This window comes from Triticum aestivum, chromosome 7B (genome assembly GCF_018294505.1).
Source record: "Triticum aestivum cultivar Chinese Spring chromosome 7B, IWGSC CS RefSeq v2.1, whole genome shotgun sequence".
In the NCBI taxonomy this organism is placed as follows: domain Eukaryota; kingdom Viridiplantae; phylum Streptophyta; class Magnoliopsida; order Poales; family Poaceae; genus Triticum; species Triticum aestivum.
Window position 1 is genome coordinate 613,022,203 of NC_057813.1, and position 22,467 is coordinate 613,044,669.

Genomic DNA, 22,467 nt, shown 5'->3' on the forward strand with positions numbered 1-22,467 from the left:
CAGGCAGCAAAAGAAGCAATTCTTTAACCAATCGCTCTTCATCCAGCACAAGAGAGAGAGGTCGATCATGGCGGAGGCGGTGATGGGGCCGCTGCTGGGGGCGCTGCAGGAGCTGGTGATGAAGGAGGCGCAAGCGATGGCGGCGGTGGACGACGACGTGCGGAACCTCCGGGACAAGCTCATGTGGCTGCAGGCCTTCCTCCGCGATGCCGAGCCCCGGCGGCGCGCCAGGAACGATGAGCTCACCAGGGTCTGCCTCCACCAGATACGTGGCGCCGTCTTTGACGCCGAGGACGCAGTTGACCGCTACTTCCTCAAGATCGACCTCTCCAAGTAGGATTCTGATGTCCCTGGCTTTGCTAATTTTTAGCCGTCAGAGAGATATTTTTTATATTTCAATTGTTTATACAACTTTATTATTTTAAAATGTAAAATGGTTCTTAGTTGACAAAGATTTTTTTTATGTCTCTATAATTATTAAACTATAAAATACTAAGGTTACAAAAAAGTAGAATTTTACTTGTTTAAAATGCGCAGACAGTGAAGTTGTGCATTCTAAAGTACTAAATTTATACAAAAAATAAATCGACTTAGACACAGAAAAAATCTCAGGCAACTGAGATTTCAATAGATCCCATTTTATAATGGTTTTGCTAATGCCCAGCTAACCGATTTGTCCTTACGACTTAGTCAATATGCAATTTTAATACTTCAAAATATGTAACTAGTATCACATTTTGAAGTACTAAAATTACAAAAGAATACAACTTTAGTAATTTAAAATCTAAAATTAATAAAATTTAAAAAAATTAAATTTCATAAAATATATATCCGTCTGAGGCTTAAAAACTCCCAGTCGACTAAGATATGTCTGTATTATATAACTCCAGGAACCAAAGTGGCTCCGAAATCGCCAATTGGTGATGAGCTGCACGTTGATTGAACCGCACATATATATTATAGGGCTAATAGAGCTAAATTATTTATACTATTGTTGAACTCCGAAGGTACCCAGGCTGGAGCCAAGCCGTCGTCCAATTCTTCATCGGATTGACCACGCAGGTCCGCGTGCGGAGGGACCTTTCAAGGAGAGTCGGATCCATCAACAAGAGGCTCGAGAGAATCATCGAGAACAAGGATAAGTACAAGATCGACAACCAGGATTCCTCATCAGTCACCACATGGAGGCCGTCCACTGACATCAGTGCTGCTATCGAAAATCTGTGAGCTGTCGAATCAATGTTTTTCTTTTTCATTCTAAAACTAGCGAGTTGGTCCATGTTTTTCCGCAACTAGATTTCATTATTCAATTCACATTAATATGATCTTTTATTATTTTACTTGTTCACCAACTAGTATTTAATTCAGTTCACCACTATAATAGTTTACATATATCATTAAAATATGGAAAAATTTATTCAAACATTGATGTCTAACAAATAAAGATAAAGTGCAATCTCGAGCTACTTCAAACAAAATAAACAAGTTATGTATATGAATTTTCTCTTTTACTCGTACATATATATCTTTTTTCCACTGCTATATTTTCTATAGAATTTACATTGGTATTATAATTTTCTAATGACTCCATAATTACTTTAAATTTAGATATTTCTGGATTTTGTATAGAATTTGTACGATAATAAAAATTATTATGAAAATAAATTTAAATCAAATATACTCTTAACTATCATACACAATTTATTACAAATTTAGATATTTCTGGATTTTTTAATAAAATTTGTACGAAAATAAAAATTATTATCTGAAATATTAGAATTAATTAAATAAGTGCCATCGTCCTGTCAAGCATGATCTAACAAATAAGTCATAGTTTTATTGATTGTTTTTTAAATATGATTTGTAATACGTTGATATTTCTTTATTCCCGAATTTACTAAATAAAATAGAGTTGTACAGAAATCTAACTAATAAAACATGCTTTTTATATTTTATTCCAAATTTAGTATATAAACTAGAGTTCTATTCATTGTCATGTAATAGGAGTTGTAATACATTTATATTTTATTATTCCGAATTTAATGAATAAAATAGAGTTGTACTCCTTCCCTTACAAATTATGTGAAGTGTTGGATCTATTTTCCTCCATACAGGCTTATATGAATGTTAATGAATTTAGAGATATATATCCAAAGTAGCTAGGTACATAGAATCGTCTATTCAAAATCTCAAAGGGGCAGCCCGGTCCATATAGCTCTCACATGCGTAAGGTCCGATGAAGGGTCCAACCATTTTGGGTCTATAGTACGCAGTCTTTCCCTACATTTCTGCAAAAGTTTGTTTTCAGGACTCTAACCCGTGACCTCATGGTCACATGGCAATAGCTTTACCGCTGTGCCAGGCCTCCCCTTCTATTCAAAATCTAAAACTTCAAATAATTTGGAACGGAGTGAGTATTCTACATTATCTATACCAATATAAAAAGACTCAAAGGGGCAGATCCAATTAATCTCGGCCATCGAATCATGTCAATTCAACGACCTAGACAATATCGAGCGCTCAAGACGCTTAGCATGCAGTTAATTTCATGCCAAATATACTGCTAATCATATAATAACACGCAAATAATATCATACCTAATATCCGCATGCACTTAACATACTTCCAAATTAACGTGCATTGCACGTACACATTGACTAGTCACCTAATAAAAGTTGTGTCTACATTATTATTATTCAAATTTAACAAATAAAACAAAGTTGTATTCATTATCCAGCTAAAAAAAGCAATTTCTTATATTTTTATTCCGAATTTAATATATAAAGCAGAGTTGCATTCAATGTCATGTAATAGAAGTTGTAACATATTTTATTCTATTATTCCAAACTTAATGAATAAAATAGAGTTTATATATACCCTGGTGTCCACCTAAACTTATTGTCATGTAATAAATGTGTATATAGAAACCCTAATAACACTTAAAAGTTGGACATGCATAGGGGTCGTTTCACGCTACCATTGGTGGGACGAGACGAGAAGCAAGAGGAAATGAGGAAGGTGCTCAACGAGGAATCCAAGCACCCCATGGTGATCACGTTGGCAGGGGAGAGCGGCCTGGGCAAGACAAAGTTGACGAAGGCGATCTACGAGGATCCCGTAACCAAGGAGCATTTCAGGGTGCGCGTGTGGGTGAGCTTCGCGCCAGGCCTCAGCGCCTCGCAGATCCTCAAGCTGGTCCTCCTGCGCCTGGCGCTGAAACCGACCAAGAGCAGCTACGACGGCGACGATGATCCCGGGGTAAGGCTACAAGCGGCGCTGCGAGCCAAGATCTACCTGCTGGTCCTCGACGGTGAGGTGAGCAGCACGGAGTGGAACGGCATCCTGTCCATCCTCGGGAGGACGAGCAGCGCCAAGAGCAGAGTGGTGAGGATCACACGGACGGACCCGGTGGCACAGTCCTCCAACTTCGTGGATAGGAATATCCTCCTTACGCACTTGGACAAGGGCACGTCCGTGGAGCTGTTCCGCAAGGCGCTCCTCTGGGGCAGGGGTGGTGAGAAGTATAACAGGATCTCAGCCGACGACCTAGAGATGAAGAAGCACCTGGATTCCATCCACGACGTCACCGGCGGTCTCCCGTTGTCTGTCGTGCTGCTGGCGGGCCTCCTGCAGACCAAGGAGTTCCCCGGGGAATGGACTCGCGTGTTCGAGCACCTCACGGACAAGTCCGGCAAGTCCAAACGGGACGACATCATACTCTCCATGTGCTTCGACGACCTCCCGCACGACCTGAAATCGTGCTTCCTCTACCTGGCATGCTTCCCAGTGAACATGCTGGTCAAGGCGCGCACCATGGTGTGCATGTGGATGGCGGAGGGTTTCCTGAGCCCCAGGGGGGGCATGACGATGGAGAAGGTGGGCAGCCATTTCCTGAACGAGCTGGCCCAGAGGCACCTCATCAACATCCCGCCCGTGGAGTACGCCGATCCTGGGTTCGAGAGCGTCACTGTGCAGTCCAGGGTCCACGACTTCCTGCTGCATGAGGCGCAGGAGGTCCACGGCGGCGACGATGTCCCGATGCTAACCACCACTCGCCGCCTCGCGCTGCAGAATCACAGCGATAAGTATGCTGCCCTCGCCACCCCTCTGCCCAAGCTGCGGTCCATCTTCTCAAGCTTTGAAAAAGAAGACACGGGGATGGGGACGGCGACGGCGGCGGCTCATGCTGCAGGTGACCGGAACAAGAAAGGTACAAACACCACCATTGCTCGGGTCTTCCCCCATCTTCTTCGGAGCCCCGGTAGCGCCTACACGGACCCGAAGACGATCATACAGAGGCTCCTGTGCAATTCCAAGTTCCTCCGTGTCATCAGTCTAGATGGCCTCGACATTGGCATCGAGTTACCCCATGAAATCGGGAGCGTGGTGCACCTGCAGCATCTCGCCATCACCTCCTGCTCCCTCAAGGTAATTGAGCTGTTTTCTTTTTCAAAATTTGAAGTCTATATTAGACTAAAATTAAAATATTCTAAAATACTAACCTCATGGATTGTCAAAAGCCGACAGGGGCATAGTGTCGGCATTTAAAAAGCCAACTCGAATGCATGTTGACTTTTGAGTAGCCGACTGGATCTAGTCACGTTTTTTTAGTTTAGAAAAAATCGAAAAGAGTGCAATTTCTTGTTTAAAAAACATTCGAATGAAAAACTATTGTCCAGGTAATACCACCGTCAATTGGAAAGCTGACCCGGCTCCAGACGCTGGACGTCCGAGGCACCGGCGTCAACGCGCTCCCGATGGGGTTCTGGAAAATAAGGACGTTGCGGCACGTGTTCGGGTCCATCCTCTTGCCCAGGCGAGTCGGCAACCTGGAGCAGCTACGGAACCTGACGACTGTAAACCATGGCAACAACGGTGCCTGGGACGAGAAAACCTTCTCCAGGATGGTACGCCTCAACATGCTGCACGTCGACGGGATCTCCGCAAGCAATGTGGAGGCCATCTACAAGCTCAAGTACCTCGTGATCCTCAACCTCGCTTCTGGAGATCAGGCGGTGATCCCCTCAGATCTGTTCACTAGATCCAACCTCCCACGCCTCCAGATGATGCGGCTGGCCGGGAAGATGGAGCAATCCCCGACATTGTCGGGCCGCAACTTTACACTCCCGACCCTGACGCAGTTGTTCCTGAAGAACACGATGGTGCCGCAGTCCTTCATCAACCAGCTGGGAATTGGCCTGCCACTCCTCTCCGTGCTCGTCCTGCTAGAAGGCGCCTGTGAATCGGAGAGCATCGTCTTCAGCACCGGGTTCCACAGCATCAAGTACGTGACGCTGGACGTGGAGCTGTTGCGGGTCGAGATCCAGAGCCCCGCATTTGGCCATAACCTCGTGCAGGTGGAGATCGTCACCTACTCCCCTGAAATCCTTGTTGATATCTCTCAGAAACCCGACATCAAGGACAAGATCAAGATCGACGATAAATACATCCGAGGTATGGCGGATCCCGCGCCTGAGGTGCCCAACGGTGCTCTCCAGGCCCTACTGAATCATCTAATGGCGGCCACCGGCGGGGCTCGTCCGATTGCGAGCCGTATTCAAACAAAACCTTAGATTAATTAATTTGATGAATATACATATTCCTGTTTGTGCTAGTTAATTACTAAGATTGAGAGTGTTCCTTGTGTGATCGTGTGCGTGTGTGCATGTGTGAATCTTACATGTTATGTCAGATTGTTTATTTGTGTGTGTGTGTGTGTGTGTGTGTGTAAATTGTTCATCTATCAATAATAATTGGATCATTCCAATCCATTTCCTCAGTCTGGTTATCCTTAATTCCAATCCATTTTGTCAATCAGTTGATATATGCTAGGCTGCAACATGAGCACATTCCAGGCATGCACTTCACGACAAACGACAGTAGTCCGTGGATCCTAGCGGGTGTAAATAGTACTGGCGTTGGCTGGCGCAAACGACACTAAGGGGTATTTGTTTACAGGGACTTATTGATGTAGGGACTTAAAAAAGTCCCTTTTAGTCCCATCTAAACCAAACAAGAGAGATTTAGAAGGACTTAAAGTGGGCATTTGAAACTTATGAAAGAAGACCCTGAGGGAGTCTTTTTGGAACTTCATCATCATAAAAAAATTGAGAAAAAAGAACTCAACCCGTGGATCAACTGCACCCATGTACAACACAAACTGCATAGTCGCCGAAGTGGGCTGCAAAACAATGTGCAAAAAAGGCACGACGGCGCTCATCGGTGATGTGTGGCGGAGAGGACTTCGTGGATTGAAGAAACGTTCTTCACGCATCCAATGACTGAACTGCAAGTGGAGATGAGGAACACGGAGTGCGTCGGCGTACTGCATGTGCTCGTGGTCAGAACTGCAAGCTGCCGTCGATAGAGCCACATGCCGCCCTGGGCCGAGTTGCATGCAACATATAAGTGAAATGCGCCTCCCATCCCATTAAAAATAAGTGAACCGGTCGCTCACAGCGATGCGTTAGCCAGCCAAGCAAATTGGTGCCCGAGCCTTTTTTGTGTGGACTGCGCGGAGGGCGAGCTGCATGGTGTGCACTGCCGTATTACACATCCATGGCCACGCACACGTGAAACTTGAACCAAATGAGCTGCAGGCAGTGCACGGATGCACGGGCGTAGTTCACTGGTTTTTGGGTACTGAACCGCCGACCCAAGTGCCCTGCAATGGAAGAGCAACCTGCACTGCTCGCGTTAGTGAAGAACACACATTGAAGAATTTGATCTGGGCATTTTTTTTGTACCTGCAGCATGGATGGAGGCGTCAAGGAACTACATGTTGGTGACGAGAGAGCTGCATGCGAGGGGTTCGCTGATCTGCACATCATGGTCGTCGGTGGGCACCTGATCGAGTGAAGGACAGGGGTGGTAGTCTTCTTTCCCAGTTGACATTGGCAGTAGGGGGAAATGAGTGTGAGCACTGACAGTAGGGGAGGGGAAGGACTGCGAGCGCGAGGGTGCACTACTAGGGAAAAGCTTAGCAGAGGGAAAGGACTGCAAGCGCGAGGGTGCACTACTAGGGAAAATCCTAGCAGTAGCACATGTTTTTGGCCTATCAGTAGCGCAGGTAAGCGCGTTACTGATACGGCGCTACAGCTAAAAATTACCAGTAGCGTGTGTCCACCCACGCTACTGCTATATCCACTTAGTAGTAGCGCTTCCTGGGAACAACGCTACTGGTAGTTACTATTAGCGCTTCTGGCAGCCCGCGCTACTACTATTATTCCATATTCTATTTCTTTTTTATTTCATGTTGTATTCATACACCTTTATACAAGTTTTCATACAGTAGCAATTTAGAGATTGTTTTTACATCATAATGAGTTATTACATCACTACGTGAAAGAACCGTGGACTAGTTTCACCACTTGAAACTAATCTGCGGTTCTTTCACCCAATGATATAATAAATATCATCATCATATCATTAACAACTTATCATCATAATACATCATTGTCATATAACACCTCCTCATGATCATCATTTTCATCAATGAAACATCATATAGCAAGTTGGTCACTAGTCATAATCACAACTCCTCCTCATCATCATCAACTCTAACACATTGTACCACATAATAACACATTATACCTAGGACCTACTTCTCTCTCATAGGACCTACTACCTTCTCTTAGATAAAACAACATAAAACAAGATAGTCTCTTACTCTCCATTATGGAGAATGGAGATTATCCTATCTCCAGTTCTTGCCCTTCGCACAATGTTGCTTCCAAGTAGCTCCCTACGAGTGACCATACATTTTTCCAATCTTTGATTGTCATGTCTTCATTAATTTAGAAATACGATATGAACAGGAGTGATTCGTAGGATGACATGGCCGTATATTCAAAACATCAAGGCGACTTTTCTGAAACATCAGATGAGGCACACACTCCTGCGGGATTATCTGTTGAAAAACATAGTAATAACTTTGTAGTTAGCAATATAGTTCAGTTTTAGAAGAATTTATGCAAAAGATGCATATATGTTGTAATACTAAAAAATCTTACCATGACATCTCCATGGATGTTACCATAGTTTAACACGTGCACTAGTGACATGTATTGACCATAATGTGGAGGAGTTTGATAATACATATTGTAATTCACAAGATCAGTAATAAATGCGATCAGATGATTTTTCTCCTGATAAGTTAATTCTGAGCCATCGGTGTAGTAGGTTTTGTCTATCATCTTCCGCACATTCTTTGAAGAATGAAAATAAGCTATCAATGGAAATAAGCTGTCAACTATTTTGAAATAACAATATAAATTACTTAATAACTATGTTTGAGAAACTCACATAGCGGTAGAATTGGAAGCGTATCAACAAGGACCCAAATGTACAAATTGTCCTTGGCGATGTCAAGATCACCAAGATCCATGGTGACAAGCATACCCTCATGAAAATCATACATCTTGCAAAGTGCTTCCCAATTCGGGCAACCAAAATGGGATATGCTCTCATAATTGTATAGATTTACCTCAAAATCCATAACATGATGGGTCCTTCGGTGAATTTTCTTTGTTTCCATACTTTCATGATTTTCAAAATCCATCCTCTCCAAGACATAGAGTCTTGCATGGCATGGGATAAGCTTGTCGAATTGTAAAAGACGAAAATTAGACGTTGAAGTAGTAGAAGTCGATCTTAATTACGAAAAAACACTTTGCGTCGTAGCGTACCGTTTCAACATCGAGGGTCTCCTGGAGCTTAATGCTGAAGCGCCGACCTTCTAACAAGTGAGGCATGTCGCAGAAACCCCGGTTGTTGCCACACCAGGAGCACTCCGCGAGACTTTCATCCGACGACATTTCCCATGTTCATAATTCAAAGATTAAACTTCTAAAATACAATATATGTACTACAAAAACTAAATTAGATCATTAGTATTCAACACGGGTTGACTATCGGCCCGTCGAGTCTTTTCTTGAAAACTCTCAGCTCACGTGGTGTATATATTCGACCGTTGGTGATGGTTGCTGCTCTCTTCGTCCTCGAGTGCATTAAACCTAAATGTCTAGCACATGGGAACGAAGGAGAAGCGACCCCCACGACAACAATCGACAATCTTCTTCTCTCATATATGGTGGACACGCTCCCTCACTGATTTTTCGACCGTCGGTGATGGCTGTTACTCCTTCCCTAGTGCATAACAAAGGTCTAGCACAAGGAGAAGGAGAAACGACCCCCACGACAACAATCGGGATTCTTTCTCTCTCTCATATATGGTGCAGACTTTCTCCCTCACTCATTTTTTGATTGTCAAGTATGGAGCCTCGATAGACTTAAAGTCAACCTGAAATGTCGTTTAATTATCTTTCTAGAAAATCGAGGCCACTCCATATTTCCTACATATTCTAGCACAAGTCATGCCAAAATTCATGGAAAAATCCGGCATGACCTTTGCTAAAAAAAGGACATATCGAGCGTCTGAAATTTACCGGAACGGAAATTAATCAACACTCTGGCAAAACATAGGCCACTCGGAGGTGTTACCTGCAAACATGGCCACTTGGGCAAGCACAGATCCTATTTGCATTCAAACTTGATGGTCATTGCATTCAAACTTGATGGTCATTGCATTTCAATGGTTGAAAATATGAACAAAAACATTTCAAAATATCCTATAGGACTCATGTTGACATGGAGATTTGGCTGGCCTCACCTCGAGGTCGGAGGGGGTTTGTGACGGGGACGACGGCGGAGACGGCATGGAGATTTGGCTGCAAAAACAAAATATAAATAAAAACATTATTATCCTCATCTTACGACTTAGTGAAACACTATAAGCTATCAACCAATCAAATGCGTATGCCTTGCATAGTGCTCTCCAATTTGAGCATTCAAAATAGGAGTAGTTCTCCAATTTGAGCATTCAATAAGCAAAACTAAATCATCTCTTGCGTCCATACATCGTCGAATATTATCACTAATACATCTTGAATAGTATCATACATATAACCTCACTAATACAGCTAAAACCCTAGCAAACGATGGGTATTGGCCCGGGCGGTGGACACCCAAAGAGAAGGAATCATCATAGGATCATAGCTCCAGTGAGATCCCTGAAGAACCTACCAGGTATTGGAGAACCTTCCCTCCAACGCAACCATTTAGCGATGGACGTGCTCGTCCTCCTCGCTGACACGGTGACGTACCACCTCCACGGGGTCCTCAAGCCTCCACATCGTCACTGGCCCACGCGACCGCCACCAAAGAAGGTTCAGGTCATCGACGGGCGGGCTCCTCACCAAGCTGCGCCTCCCGGAAGGTAGCACATCCCAGTACCAGCCCCACGGAGCCCAGGCCCGGACATGGCCCCTTTGATCAAGCAGCCCTCCTCCGGCGAGTCGACGACGAGAATGCAGGATAGGCATCATCGGCATCGATGTGGGAATAATTGCTTTAACTAGAAAATAAACTAGTTCTATTAATTTTCATACTAAAAATAAAATAGTTGTATTAATTCAACTAGTTCAACTAAGCACTTACTATAAATAAAAATAAACTAGTTCTTACTAAAAATAAACTAGTTCAACTAGTTCTATAATTTTCTTACTAAACAAAACTAGTTCTATTTCAACTAGTTCTTACTAAAAATAAACTAGGTCAACTAGTTCTATTAATTTTCTTAAAAATAAACTACTTCTATTAATTCAACTAGTTCTTACTAAAAATAAACTAGTTCAACTAGTTCTATTAATTTTCTTACTAATTCTATTAAACACTTACTAAAAAAAGTAAAAAAAACTATATTGATTTTTTCTCTAAACTAAACACTACTGCCCTAATTAACATCTAGTTAAACCCTACTGACCTAGTTCTTAAGCATCTACAAGTACTAACTATTGAACCCTAGCTAGGTACTTAACCATCTACAACTACTTAAGCACCATTGATGAACCCTAGGAATTTATCCTAAAAACTACTTAAGCATCTACAACTACTGCCCTAATTAACATCTAGTTTACAATTATATTTACTTAACTACATTGGGTGCACAATAACTATATAACTACTTAAGCATCTACAAGTAGTAGCTAATTTGATGAACCCTAACTAATTAGATGAACCCTAAAATTTGATGAACCCTAAGAACTCTAGCTAGGCAGAGGTAGGGGAGGAGGAGGAGGAGGAGGTGTAGGCGTGCTCACCTCGGGCGCCGGCGGAGTTAGGGAGCGGCCGAGGTTGGGGCACGCGGCGTCGAGGTCGGGGTCGGGGTCGGTGTCGAGGTCGAGGTCGGGGCCGGGGTCGGGGTCGGCGTCGAGGTCTAGGTCGGGGTCGAGGGCAGCAGAGGGCGTGTGGAGGACGACGGGAGAGCGCGTGGAGGTCGACGGCGATGCAGGGCAACAATGGCGGCGACAGCAGTTCGAGGTAGGATTTGGGGGAAATGGCTAGGGGGGGGGGGGAGAAGAACCATGCGGTTAAGACAAAAACAACAGTAGCGCGTTCGCGGAAAAGCGGTACTGCTACATTAGCTATAGCTAACATAGCTATAGCGCGGGCCAACAGAACGCACTACTGATACGTTAGCTATAGCGCTTATACTGAAAGCACACTGCTGCTACGCCTTTCTCCTTTTTATTTTCTTTTATTTTCCTTCACATTTTCTTTTTTTCCTTTCCCCTTTTTCTATTTCTTTCATTTTCATTTACTTTTGTATATGTTTTTTATTTTATTTTATTTTCATTACCAGTAGCGCTTTCTGCGCAAAACATGCTGCTACAACCATCTTAGCAGCAGCGCGCTTTCCGTGAGCTTGCTGCTACTATTCCTAGCCTGCGGAGAACAGTGTCGAAATTATAGTAGTAGCGCTTCTTTCGCCAGGCACCCTACTGCTATAATCTTAGCTACAACACGTTTATTTTTCGTGCGCTAGTGGTAAGTAGTAGTAGCGATTCTTTTTGACACGCGCTACTGGTACGTTTCTGTGTATAAGGTTTTCCCTAGCAGTGGTGGGTGGACTGCATGGGAGGAGCAACCCAATCTCCTACAAATCCAAAATGAACCTCATCGGCATCGAAGTGAATTTCCTCTCTCTCGCCGACGTCGAGATGCAACAAATCGGCTCCCAGTGGAAGCTTGGGGGGAGGAAGGGTTTGCGGGCTGGGGGCCGCAGAGGAGCCCGGATCCGGTGGATCATGGAGACGGGGTGGTTGGTGCGTCGGGGCTCTGCGGAGCAACGGGTCATCGGAGTAGGAGGCAGGGGCATCCGGTGGCGCCGCGCTCCACCCGCACCGGGCGGTGGCGGGACTCGCCAGGTCCAGAGTAGCCACTGATGGCGACGGTGGATCCACGCCGGAACCGGGATGGGACAGGCGATGGAGCAGCTGCGGGCCAAGTGGAGAAGGCGGCACGGGGCAGCGCGTGGTGGTGGCCGGGACGGGGTCGCGCATGGTGGTGGACGTGGCGGGCGGTGGGTGGTGCTGGCTGGGGCGGGGCAGCGCGTGGTGCTGGTCGTGGTTGGGCGGCGGGCAGTGCTGGCCGGGGCGGGGTAGCACGCAGTGGTGGCTGGAGTGGCGCTGGCCGGGGCGATCTACGCGAGGTGTTGGCCGCCCTGGGGTGTTGGACATGGGGTTGGTGCGGGGGGGGGGGGGTGGATGATATCGTGGGCGGGTGGGTGGTCGGGCGTGGTTTATTTTCGGGTAGGAAGCAGTCTGAAAGTGTTAGCAGAATAATACCCAGTGTTAGCAGAATAAGACTCTTAAGGGATGTTATCATAATAGACCCCCACCATTTTATCGTTCGGAGGCACACACTTTTCTCTGCCTCTAGTAGTCTATCTTTTTCTCACTTATAAAAAACCGACCGGGAGATCATCGATCCCAATGGCAGCAAAGAACAATGTTTTTTTTGAAATATCCAGCACTTGCTGGTTTCATAGATTTAGCAGGGAGAGAGGTTTACAAGGTTTGATCAAGTGATCAGGAGGCAGCTAAGAATACATGCAGCCACGTTTGGGTCTGGCTCAGGCACCCTAAAGCGTTTAGGTTTTTATCTCACGTTAGTTCCCCGAATGGGTGCTCTATGCATTTTGCTCCAGCTAATCTCCATAGCTCTAGGTCTCGTCGACAAGCGGCGACAATGTTCCTTGTGCTAGGGTTCTTGCCCCTGAAGATGGCCTCGTTTCGTTCCAACCAGATGTGCCAAGTGAGCATGGCGATCATCGTCTTGGTGCCCCTCTTATCCCCCTGGGCCGCATGGTCGACGATGGACTGAACGTGCTCTATTGTGTTTGATGACGCCGGCCAGGTGCTGTGATCCAGGGCGCCGCATCCATGCCAGCCCACGGCGGTGCGCCAGGCCTGCAGCGAGGTCGGGCACTCCCAGAAGAGGTGGACAGACGATTCCAAGCTTCTTTGGCAAAGCGGACAGAAGTAGCAGTTCTCCCATCCTTTCCTTTGGAGTCGATCGTTGCACCAGAGGCGATCGTGGTGCAATAGCCAGAGGAACATTTTGATCTTCCTCGGGGCCCAGATCTTCCAGATCAGTGCGCAGAACTGGCACGTACTTCCGTTGCCGAACTGAGCATTGTATGCCGTCTTTGCTGTGTACTGCCCGGAGTTGCTCAGGGTCCAGCAGATGGTGTCCGGCCTCCCCTCAAGCGTGGTGATTCCAGCTCTTCTGATCTCTCTGGCTAGCTGCACAATCTGCGGCAGGATGCTGTTGAAGTTGCCGTGGTTTAGGTCTTGGATCCATCTGCCATCTTCCAGGGTGTCTCGAACACATCTGTTCTTTGGCCTCGAGTGTGCAAAGATCGCCGGGAAAGCTTGCTTGAGTGGCCGTCCACCCAGCCATGAGCAAGCCCAGAAGGAGGCCGTGGCCCCGTCCCCGATGGCACCACCGTGGCCGCGGCGAAGAGGCATCTGTCCTTGGCGTCGCAGGGGGTGCCCGTGCCAACCCATGGCCTGTTGGGGTCTGTCCAGCTGAGACAAAGCCACCGGAGGCGAAGGGCACGGGCAAACGTCGAGAGGTCGTGGATGCCCAGCCCGCCGCGGTCCTCCGGCCTGGTCACCATCTTCCAAGCAACCTTGCATTTTCCCCCACTGATCTCCTCATCTTTTGCCCAAAGAAAACGCCTTCTGGTCTTGTCTATCTCCTTGAAGAACTTCTTGGAGACTCGCAACACCATGATGGCGAAGGTTGGCATGGCGGAGAGCACGCATCGCACGAGGACCCGGCGCCCGGCGAGCGGCAGCAGCTTGCCCTTCCAGCCAGCAAGCCTGGCTCTGATCCTGTCTAGAATGAATTGAAGATGGACTAATCTTATTCTACCCGTTGTGATCGGCAGACCTAAGTATTTGATAGGGAACTGAACCATAGCCCCTCCAAAATTTAGCAAGACGTCGGCCAGGTCGATGTCGTCGCAGCTAATGGGCACATCAGATGATTTCGCTAGGTTGACCCGAAGACCAGTAGCGTTACCAAAGCTATCAAGGATTTGCAGTAGCCTATCTACTTCCTGGCGATCAAGGTTGATGAAGATTACGGCGTCATCTGCATAAAGGCTGGTTCTCATCCTGGTTGCCGGACCCGGGAGTGGCGATACAATACCCTGACGCGTAGCAGCCTCTAGAAGGCGATGCAAGGGGTCGATGCAGAGGATGAAGAGCAGGGTAGACAGGGGGTCTCCCTGCCAGAGGCCTCGGAGGTGGTCGATGTAGTACCCAAGGACGCTGTTTAACAGGCAAGTCGATGTCGAGGAGGACAACAGCGGTGCAGTCCAGTCGCGCCAGCGTGGAGGGAAGCCCATTTTACTCATCAGTTCGAGAACGTATTCCCAGGAAACACTGTCAAAAGCTCTAGCAATGTCGAGTTTCAGCAGGATGGCTGGGGTTTTGCTACGGTGCAGGGCTCTGACTCTGTTTTGCACGAAGAGGTAGCTGTCGTGGATGCACTTCTTTTTTTGGAAGGCAGATTGTGCCGGCGAGATGATTCTGTTAATCACCGTTGACAGGCGCATTGATAGAACTTTGGTGATGAGCTTCCCGATCGAGTGAACCAAGCTGATGGGCCTGAAATCCCCCATGGTAGAGGCCCCATCCTTCTTCGGGATGAGAACAATCATAGTTGTGTTAAGATCGGAGAAGCTTCCATCTGCAAGGCTGTAGAAGTGATGGAAAATAGCCATAATGTCGTCTTTGATCACGTTCCAGCAAACTCTGAAAAAGGTCCCCGAAAAGCCATCGGGGCCAGGGGCCTTTTCAGCGGGAGATGCCATGATCGCCGTCCACACCTCAGCTCAATGTATTTTCTATTTTCCCACGTGTTTCTCTCCCTTCTCTATATGTATTTCTCTTGGTGAAAAATAGATACGGGCCGTTGTTTTATATTTACTAGATAACTGTTGGGAAACGTCGCATGGAAATGAAAAAAATTCTACGCACATGCAATGATCTATCCATGGAGATGCATAGCAATGAGGGGGAGAGTATGTTTACATACCCTCGTAGAGCGTAAGAGGAAGCGTTTCACAACGCGGTTGATGTAGTTGAACTATCTTTGCGATCCAACCGAACGTACGACACCTCCACGTCCAGCACACGTTCAGCTCGATGACGTCCGCGCCTTCTTGATCCAACAAGACGGCAAGGTGGTGGATGAGTTCCGATAGCACGACGACATGATGATGGTGATGGTGAAGCTATCTTTGCAGGGCTTCGCCTAAGCACTACGAAAATATGATCGGGGATGAAAACGGTGGAGGGGGGCGCCGCACACGGCTAAGCAATTGTCTTCTCTATGCTAGGCGCCCCTCCCACATATATATAGGTGGGAGGGAGAGAGGATCATCCAAAGGAGACGCCCAAGTAGGAGGAATCCTACTTGGGGTCCCTCCCAAGCCGCCCCCGGCCTTATATAGGTGCGGGGGAAAGGCAGGGGAGGATGGCTCCCCTTTCCATTCTTCCATGAGAGGGAAAGGCAGGAGGGGCTAGCCCCATTCCAGTGACAAGAAGGTAACATATCCACATACTATAGTAAGATCTAATTTTCCTTGCAATTTTTACATTTCTCAATACATGCAGGATCTTGGCTACGGCGTAGGCTGATGAGGCAACATATGTAGCACCACAACTTGAAGTTGTTGTCACTCCCAATAGGCACATGATCACTATGACACATAGTCTTCAAGGCAGTACCAATCCTGTGACAAGAAGGATGTTGGCTATGGCATTGGCTGATGAGGCGTCGCAGCAACCTACCTCAACCGTGGAGGACACCATGATTGCATATGACATGCTCTCAAGCTCAAAAGCTAGAAAGTTGACCCCGAAGAGAAGGAAGTACTAGTGTTGTGTTTGATCTTCTCTATGCTTTTTGGTTGTAATATGTATGGCAGCAACTATTGCCTTATGCTTTTGGTTGTAACATGGCAGCAACTATTGGCTTATGCTTTTGGTTGTAATCGTGGCAGCAACTATTGCCTTGTGGTAGATGAGATATGGATATGATATATGGACATGTTAAATGCTTTATCTTGCTATGTTCTCTTCATATTGTGTCATGGTATATGAATATATCCATCTGGAATTATATGTTTGAATTTGGATATTATGTGCATAAATTTGTTGAAAAGCCAAAAAAACAGTCAAAATGATATCCAAATTGAGCCAGGTTGCTGCCAAAATTTTGACTTTTTTTTGAACCACCCAGAAAAAAATGAAAATTTTCCATAAAAACAAACATATAAGTTCGCCTAATCTGATAAAGTTTCATCGAATTAGGATCAACGGTTCCATGCATTGCAATTACAGTTTAACTAGTTTGACCAAATTTTGACCGAAATTTGAAAGTTGTCAGAATAATTTCAAAAAATTACAGAAAATTATTCCTATATGCGTGACTAATCTGGGAAAGTTTCATCCAAGTCGGATCTATGGTTCAATGGTTCTAGTCATTTCAACTAGTCTGAGCAGTTTTTAACCAAAATTTGATGACGAACAAGAAGGGAAGGAGAGGCTGTACTAGTTGGGGCAGTGGTAGCAGGGTATGAGGTGCAGGAGGGGGCAGCGGCAGCAGGGTAGCAAGTTCGACAAGGAGCAGCAAGGGCCTGCGAGCAGCAGCGAGGCAAGGGTCGGCGAGGAGCAGTACAAACGTGCAGGAGAGAGGAGTGGAGCATGAGTTCATCCTTCGTGTGTGTTATGTTTGGGTCAAACAGGTACATGGGCATAATAATCCTCTATTTTGTTCACTTATGTTGTCTATTATTTAAAAAGTTTGTTTTTGTGTTGATAAGTGCCAAAAGATCAATGTCCAAACAAAAGAGTGTCACTAGATCAATTACAAAGTAGCTGGTGGCAAATTATCAAAGTCCAAAGAAAGAGGTCGTCAGCGGATTAGTGGAGATGCGTGGAGACTGTACGTTGGTGGCACACTGGCAGAACATTCAATCTTGTCCATTCGTTTCCATGGCAGACCACCGAAGTAATACGGGCTCTTAGATACAATTAAGTGGGTTAGATACAATGGTGCTGGTTTACTTGTGTACAAATCATGTTTGCCCTTTTAATAGTAGTGTAGATGCGACCCAAAATAACATGATATCTTGCATATCAAACAAGCATGGCAACAACAATCGTTCTTTTCCAATTAACAGTGGCACCAAGAATGAAAAATGAACCGATGGCACCATAATGGAGATGTTTTTTGAGAGCCCATAATGAAGATATATAAGTTGTTGTATTGCTGCAGGCCGCACTTGGGCAGCCCCGAAGGCCCATCCATCATCACAACCAGACCAGATTGAAAAATGACCCCTTCTCAATCCAGAAATACTTTTTTTAAAGACCCAGCATTGCTGGCTTCATTGATAATAAGCAGGGGAAGCATGGAAAACAAAGTGGTGATCTAGAGATCAAGGTCTTAAAAAGGGGGAAACATAAAAAGGCGAGACATTTATAGGATGAACTCTCGCAACAAATCCCCAAAGGGGTGCTCAAGGCACGTCGCTCCGGCAGAGCGCATCGGGTTGCTGCCATGGTGTTCTGTTGGGATGGTGATTTCCCTCTTAAAATGCAATTGTTGCGTCCTGCCAAATCTCCCATATTGCCAAGATGATGATGAACTTGATCACCTTCCTGTTGCATGCCTCCGCCCCTTGGATGATGTGTTGAGTAAGCTCAGTGGTTGTCTGTGGAGAACCCCAAGAAGCCGAATTGAGTGTGCCACAATCCTTCCATGAAGCCAGCCTCGTCCAGATGCCACAAGAGAACCAACATCCCCAGAAGAGGTGCAACGAGAATTGAAGATTTCTCATGCAAAGAGGGCAAAAAATACTTGTTACTCCACCCTATCTGTTGTAGCATGACATTGCACCATAGTCCATAAGTGATCCTGGTGAAGCACCCAGCTAAAAAATTTCAGTTTTCCTGGAGCCCGAGCTGTCTAGAAGACAGGTTTGAAGATTGTCGATGTTGATCCTTGAAACTTCATGCTATAGGAGAAGCCGGTGAAACCCCAATTGCTGCAATAGTTCGAGAAAATATTCCTAGGAGACGAAGTCAAAAGTCCTAGCAATGAACAACTTTAATAAAAGAGCCAATTTTTTTCTTCGGCGTAGAGCTTGAATGATGTTTTTAACATAGAGAAAACTATCATGGATGCACTTGGTCTTGAGGAAAGCGGACTGGGCCAGCGAGATGATCTTGTCGATGACCTTGGACAACCTAAGGGAGAGCACTTTTGCGATCAATTTGACATGGAGTGGATCAAACTGATCGGGCAAAAGTCGTTGACCCTGGTGCCTCCAACCTATTTTGGCTGAAGGGCAAACATTGTCATCTTGATCGCCTCCATACCTCCCCTAACAAATGAGTGAAATTGCTCAAAAACCTTCAACATGTCTCCCTTGATTGTTCCCCAACAGACTCTAAAAAAGGTGCCACTGGACCCATCTAGCCCAAGATCCTTGTCTACTTGGGGAGGCCAAGATAGCCGGTAGGATAACCTATTCGGTGAAAGGGTTGTCCAGCCCTCCCATGGTTGGCCCGAAGATCAAGCTCCTCCCAGTTGACAGTAAGGCGGCGTGTTCCCTGGTTCCAAGCACGTGGATGAACTATTCTGGATGATCATGGCATTGTCTCCGTGGCCTAAAACTGTGTGGTTGGTGTCATCCATGGAGTGGATGAAGTTCTTCCACTGTTGTGAGGAAGCCTTAGTGTGTGTGAATGTCGTGTTTATGCCCCCGATGCGCAACCACAAAACCCTCAAGCACTAATGCTTTCGCGCCTTCTAAAGGCCAATGACCATAAGCTTGAGCTGCCTACGAAGGTTGAACTCTGATACGTCTTCGTCGTGTCTACTTTTCCTAACGCTTTTCCTCTTGTTTTGGACTCTAATTTGACTGATTTGAATGAAACTAACTCGGACTGATGCTGTTTTCAGCAGAACTACCATGGTGTTGTTTTTGTGCAGAAATAAAAGTTCTCAGAATGGAACGGAACTTTTCAAGGATTTTTTATACAATGAAAGAGAATTTCTGGAGCTAAGAACCACCTGAGGGGGAGGGCATCTGGGTGGGCACAACCCACCAGGGCGCGCCACCCCCTCCAGGCGCGCCCAAGTGGGTTGTCCCCACCTGGTGGCCATGCAGACCCTGCAACCAATGCTATAAAATCCTATTTTTTCAGAAAAATCAGGGAGAAAGAATTATCACGTTTCACGAGATGGAGCCGCCGCCGTCTCCTGTTCTTCATCGGGAGGCCAGATCTGGAGTCCGTTTAGGGCTCCAGAGAGGGGGATCTTCGTTCTTCGTCATCACCAACCCTTCTCCATCGCCAATTCCATGATGCTCCCCACCGGGAGTGAGTAATTCCTTCGTAGGCTCGCTGGTCGATGAGGAGTTGGATGAGATTCATCATGTAATCGAGTTAGTTTTGTTAGGCCTGATCCCTAGTATCCATTATGTTACAAGATTGATGGTGCTATGACTTTGCCATGCTTAATGCTTGTAACTTTGGGCCCGGGTGCCATGATTTCAGATCTGAACCGTTTATGTTATCACCATTATATCTATGTTCTAGATCCGATCTTGCAAGTTATAGTCACCTACTACGTGTTATGATCTGGCAATCCCGGAGTGACAATAGTCAGGACCACTCCCGGTGATGACCGTAGTTTGAGGAGTCATGTATTCACCGTCTGCTAATACTTTGTTCTGGTTCCCTATTAAAAGGAGGCCTTAATATCCCTTCATTTCCAATAGGACCCGCTGCCACGGGAAGGTAGGACAAAATATGTCATGCAAGCTCTTTCCATAAGCACGTATGACTATTTACGAAATACATGCCTACATTATATTTATGAACTGGAGCAAGTGCCGTATCGCCCTAGGTTATGACTGTCTCATGATGAATATCATCCAAAGAATCACCGATCCAATGCCTACGATTTTCTTACATATTAATCTTGCTAAGGTACTACTGCTATTGTTATTATTGCACTTGCTACAAAACTACTGCTGTCATTGTTACCATTACATTGCTGTTGCTACTACTATCAAAACTATCATACTACTTTGCTACTGATCACTTTGCTACAGATAATTAATCTCCAGGTGTGGTTGAATTGACAACTCAGCTGCTAATACCTGCAAATATTCTTTGGCCCCCCTTGTGTCGAATCTATAAATTTGGGTTGAATACTCTATCCTCAAAAACTGTTGCGATCCCCTATACTTGTGGGTTATCAAACTTTGCCATGGTTAGCCTTCTCTTCTATTGGGAAATATCTAGATGGAAGATTATCTCACTTGCAATGTGGAATTGCACCTTGGAGTCACTAAAGATAGACCTGCTCCAGATTTTCAGGTCAGTGGCTACCCGTTGCATCTTCATTATAAGTCGACCGGAAGCGTAGCCGTGCGAGACAGGGTGTTGCAAGGCCTTGGAGACAGTTTCTTGGGAGTTAGGGAACCTAGGGAGTGAAACATTATCTTGATCTATAAAGGTTATCCGCCTTTCTGCTCTTCCAGCTTTGTAAAGCAGAGAATATTCTTTTCTAGCTATATACAGGCGGTGTAGTTTTCTCTACTCTGAGCCGATGATGTTTCAAAACAAAAACGTGTAGTGCGATGGGGTGGGGCAACACTAGCTAGCAGCAGCGGACAATGATCCGAGCAGGTGGTCGAGGCAGCCATGAACATGTAGGAAGGGAAGAGGAGATCCCAGCTCGTGTTGTACCAAAAACTTGTCTATGCTAACTAGGGTAGAGGATTATCTCTTGTTGCTCCACGTAAATCTCCTATTCTTGCACTTAATCCGGCGAAGCTCTGCAGAGTTGATGTTGGCCCTGAATCTACCCTAATTCTCCTATTTAAGTTTAAATTGTTATAATTCCTAGCCTCATAAATGACATCGAAATTGCCGTTGAGCAACAACAGTTCACCACTAGGAGGCATGATGGATGCGAGCTCAGCGAGGAAATCATCCTTCAGGGCATCATGTACCTGTCCATACACGATGGTTAACCAGAAGGAGGTTTTTATGCACAACGGATGGACCTTGGCGGTGATGGAGAAACGGTAGACATCGTGGGTGGAGAGGGTCACGATGTCCTTGTTCCAGAAGATCGCCGCTTCCCCACGCATGTAAGCCGCCGAAAGAACCATGCAATAGGTGAGGCATTGCCCACCAACCTCTCTAACCATCACTGCAGACTAGACCTCTATCTTAGTTTCTTGTAGAAAAAGGATCACTAGGCAAAGCACGTCGACTCCTCACTAATGGTGGCGCGCTCGCTGGTGTGTTGAGCTCTCTGACGTTCCAGCTCATAATCGGGCACCAGTTGTCATCGATGGGGACACAAGAAACTTCTCCGATAGCAAATACTATTTGAAAGCAAATGGTACAAAACTAATTACTAGGGGGCGACGCCGGCCACCAATATGCTCAAACCTCCGGCGTCGAGGATGACCTTGTGGCTGACGCACATCCTTGTCGTCCTTGTCGACGGGGAGTGGCAGTGCAGGGGGCGACAGAGGCGCGGTGAAGCTGAGATGGTCACAAACCGGCCCGGGCGGATACACCGACCAAAGCCCCTCCTTTGTTGAGCCGCCTTTTGTGCAGGTTTTTGAAATTTAGAGGCACTCTCTACCATAATGGCCAGCCTGCTTATAGATAATGCAGTGGAGGGATCCCTACAGTGTACAGGTGGTGAAGCTTGCTAAGGCATCTGAAGCACTTGCCTTTGAACTTGCTTAGAACATCTTAAGCAGATCCCGTAAAAGTGATCAAACCCTTAAATTTGCAGTTTTGTTTGAAAAAAACACACCGAATAGATCTCGTAAAACAACATATCCTGATTTCTTTACAGGTCCTCGCATATCTTTACCTAATATTAAAGTATGTATTGCTTCTTCACTTTTTTTGGTCCATCAGATATTCGTAGTACGTTTTACGTTTTTCGTCCGTCAGTGATTGATTTTTTTTTGCTATATATCAGACTCAAACCTGCCCGTTTAGT

The 22,467-nt window shown here is 45.9% G+C and overlaps 1 protein-coding gene across 1 annotated transcript; it reads left to right on the top strand.

The window, feature by feature from the left end:
* Window positions 1-14: 14 nt before the first annotated feature.
* LOC123163151 (putative disease resistance RPP13-like protein 3) lies at window positions 15-5,739 on the top strand. The gene is made up of 4 exons (XM_044580911.1): window positions 15-333; window positions 1,008-1,223; window positions 2,961-4,428; window positions 4,680-5,739. Exons 1-4 carry the CDS (start codon window positions 68-70, stop codon window positions 5,571-5,573), a joined length of 2,844 nt encoding a protein of 947 aa, XP_044436846.1. The 5' UTR covers window positions 15-67; the 3' UTR covers window positions 5,574-5,739.
* Window positions 5,740-22,467: the final 16,728 nt, after the last annotated feature.

Bases quoted from the DNA above. Each gene is read 5' to 3' on its own strand.
- LOC123163151 (XM_044580911.1), top strand. From the start codon at position 68: ATGGCGGAGGCGGTGATGGGGCCGCTGCTGGGGGCGCTGCAGGAGCTG. The intron at 1,224-2,960 runs GTGAGCTGTCGA...GGACATGCATAG, and splicing joins AGTGCTGCTATCGAAAATCT to GGGTCGTTTCACGCTACCAT. The intron at 4,429-4,679 runs GTAATTGAGCTG...ACTATTGTCCAG, and splicing joins TCACCTCCTGCTCCCTCAAG to GTAATACCACCGTCAATTGG.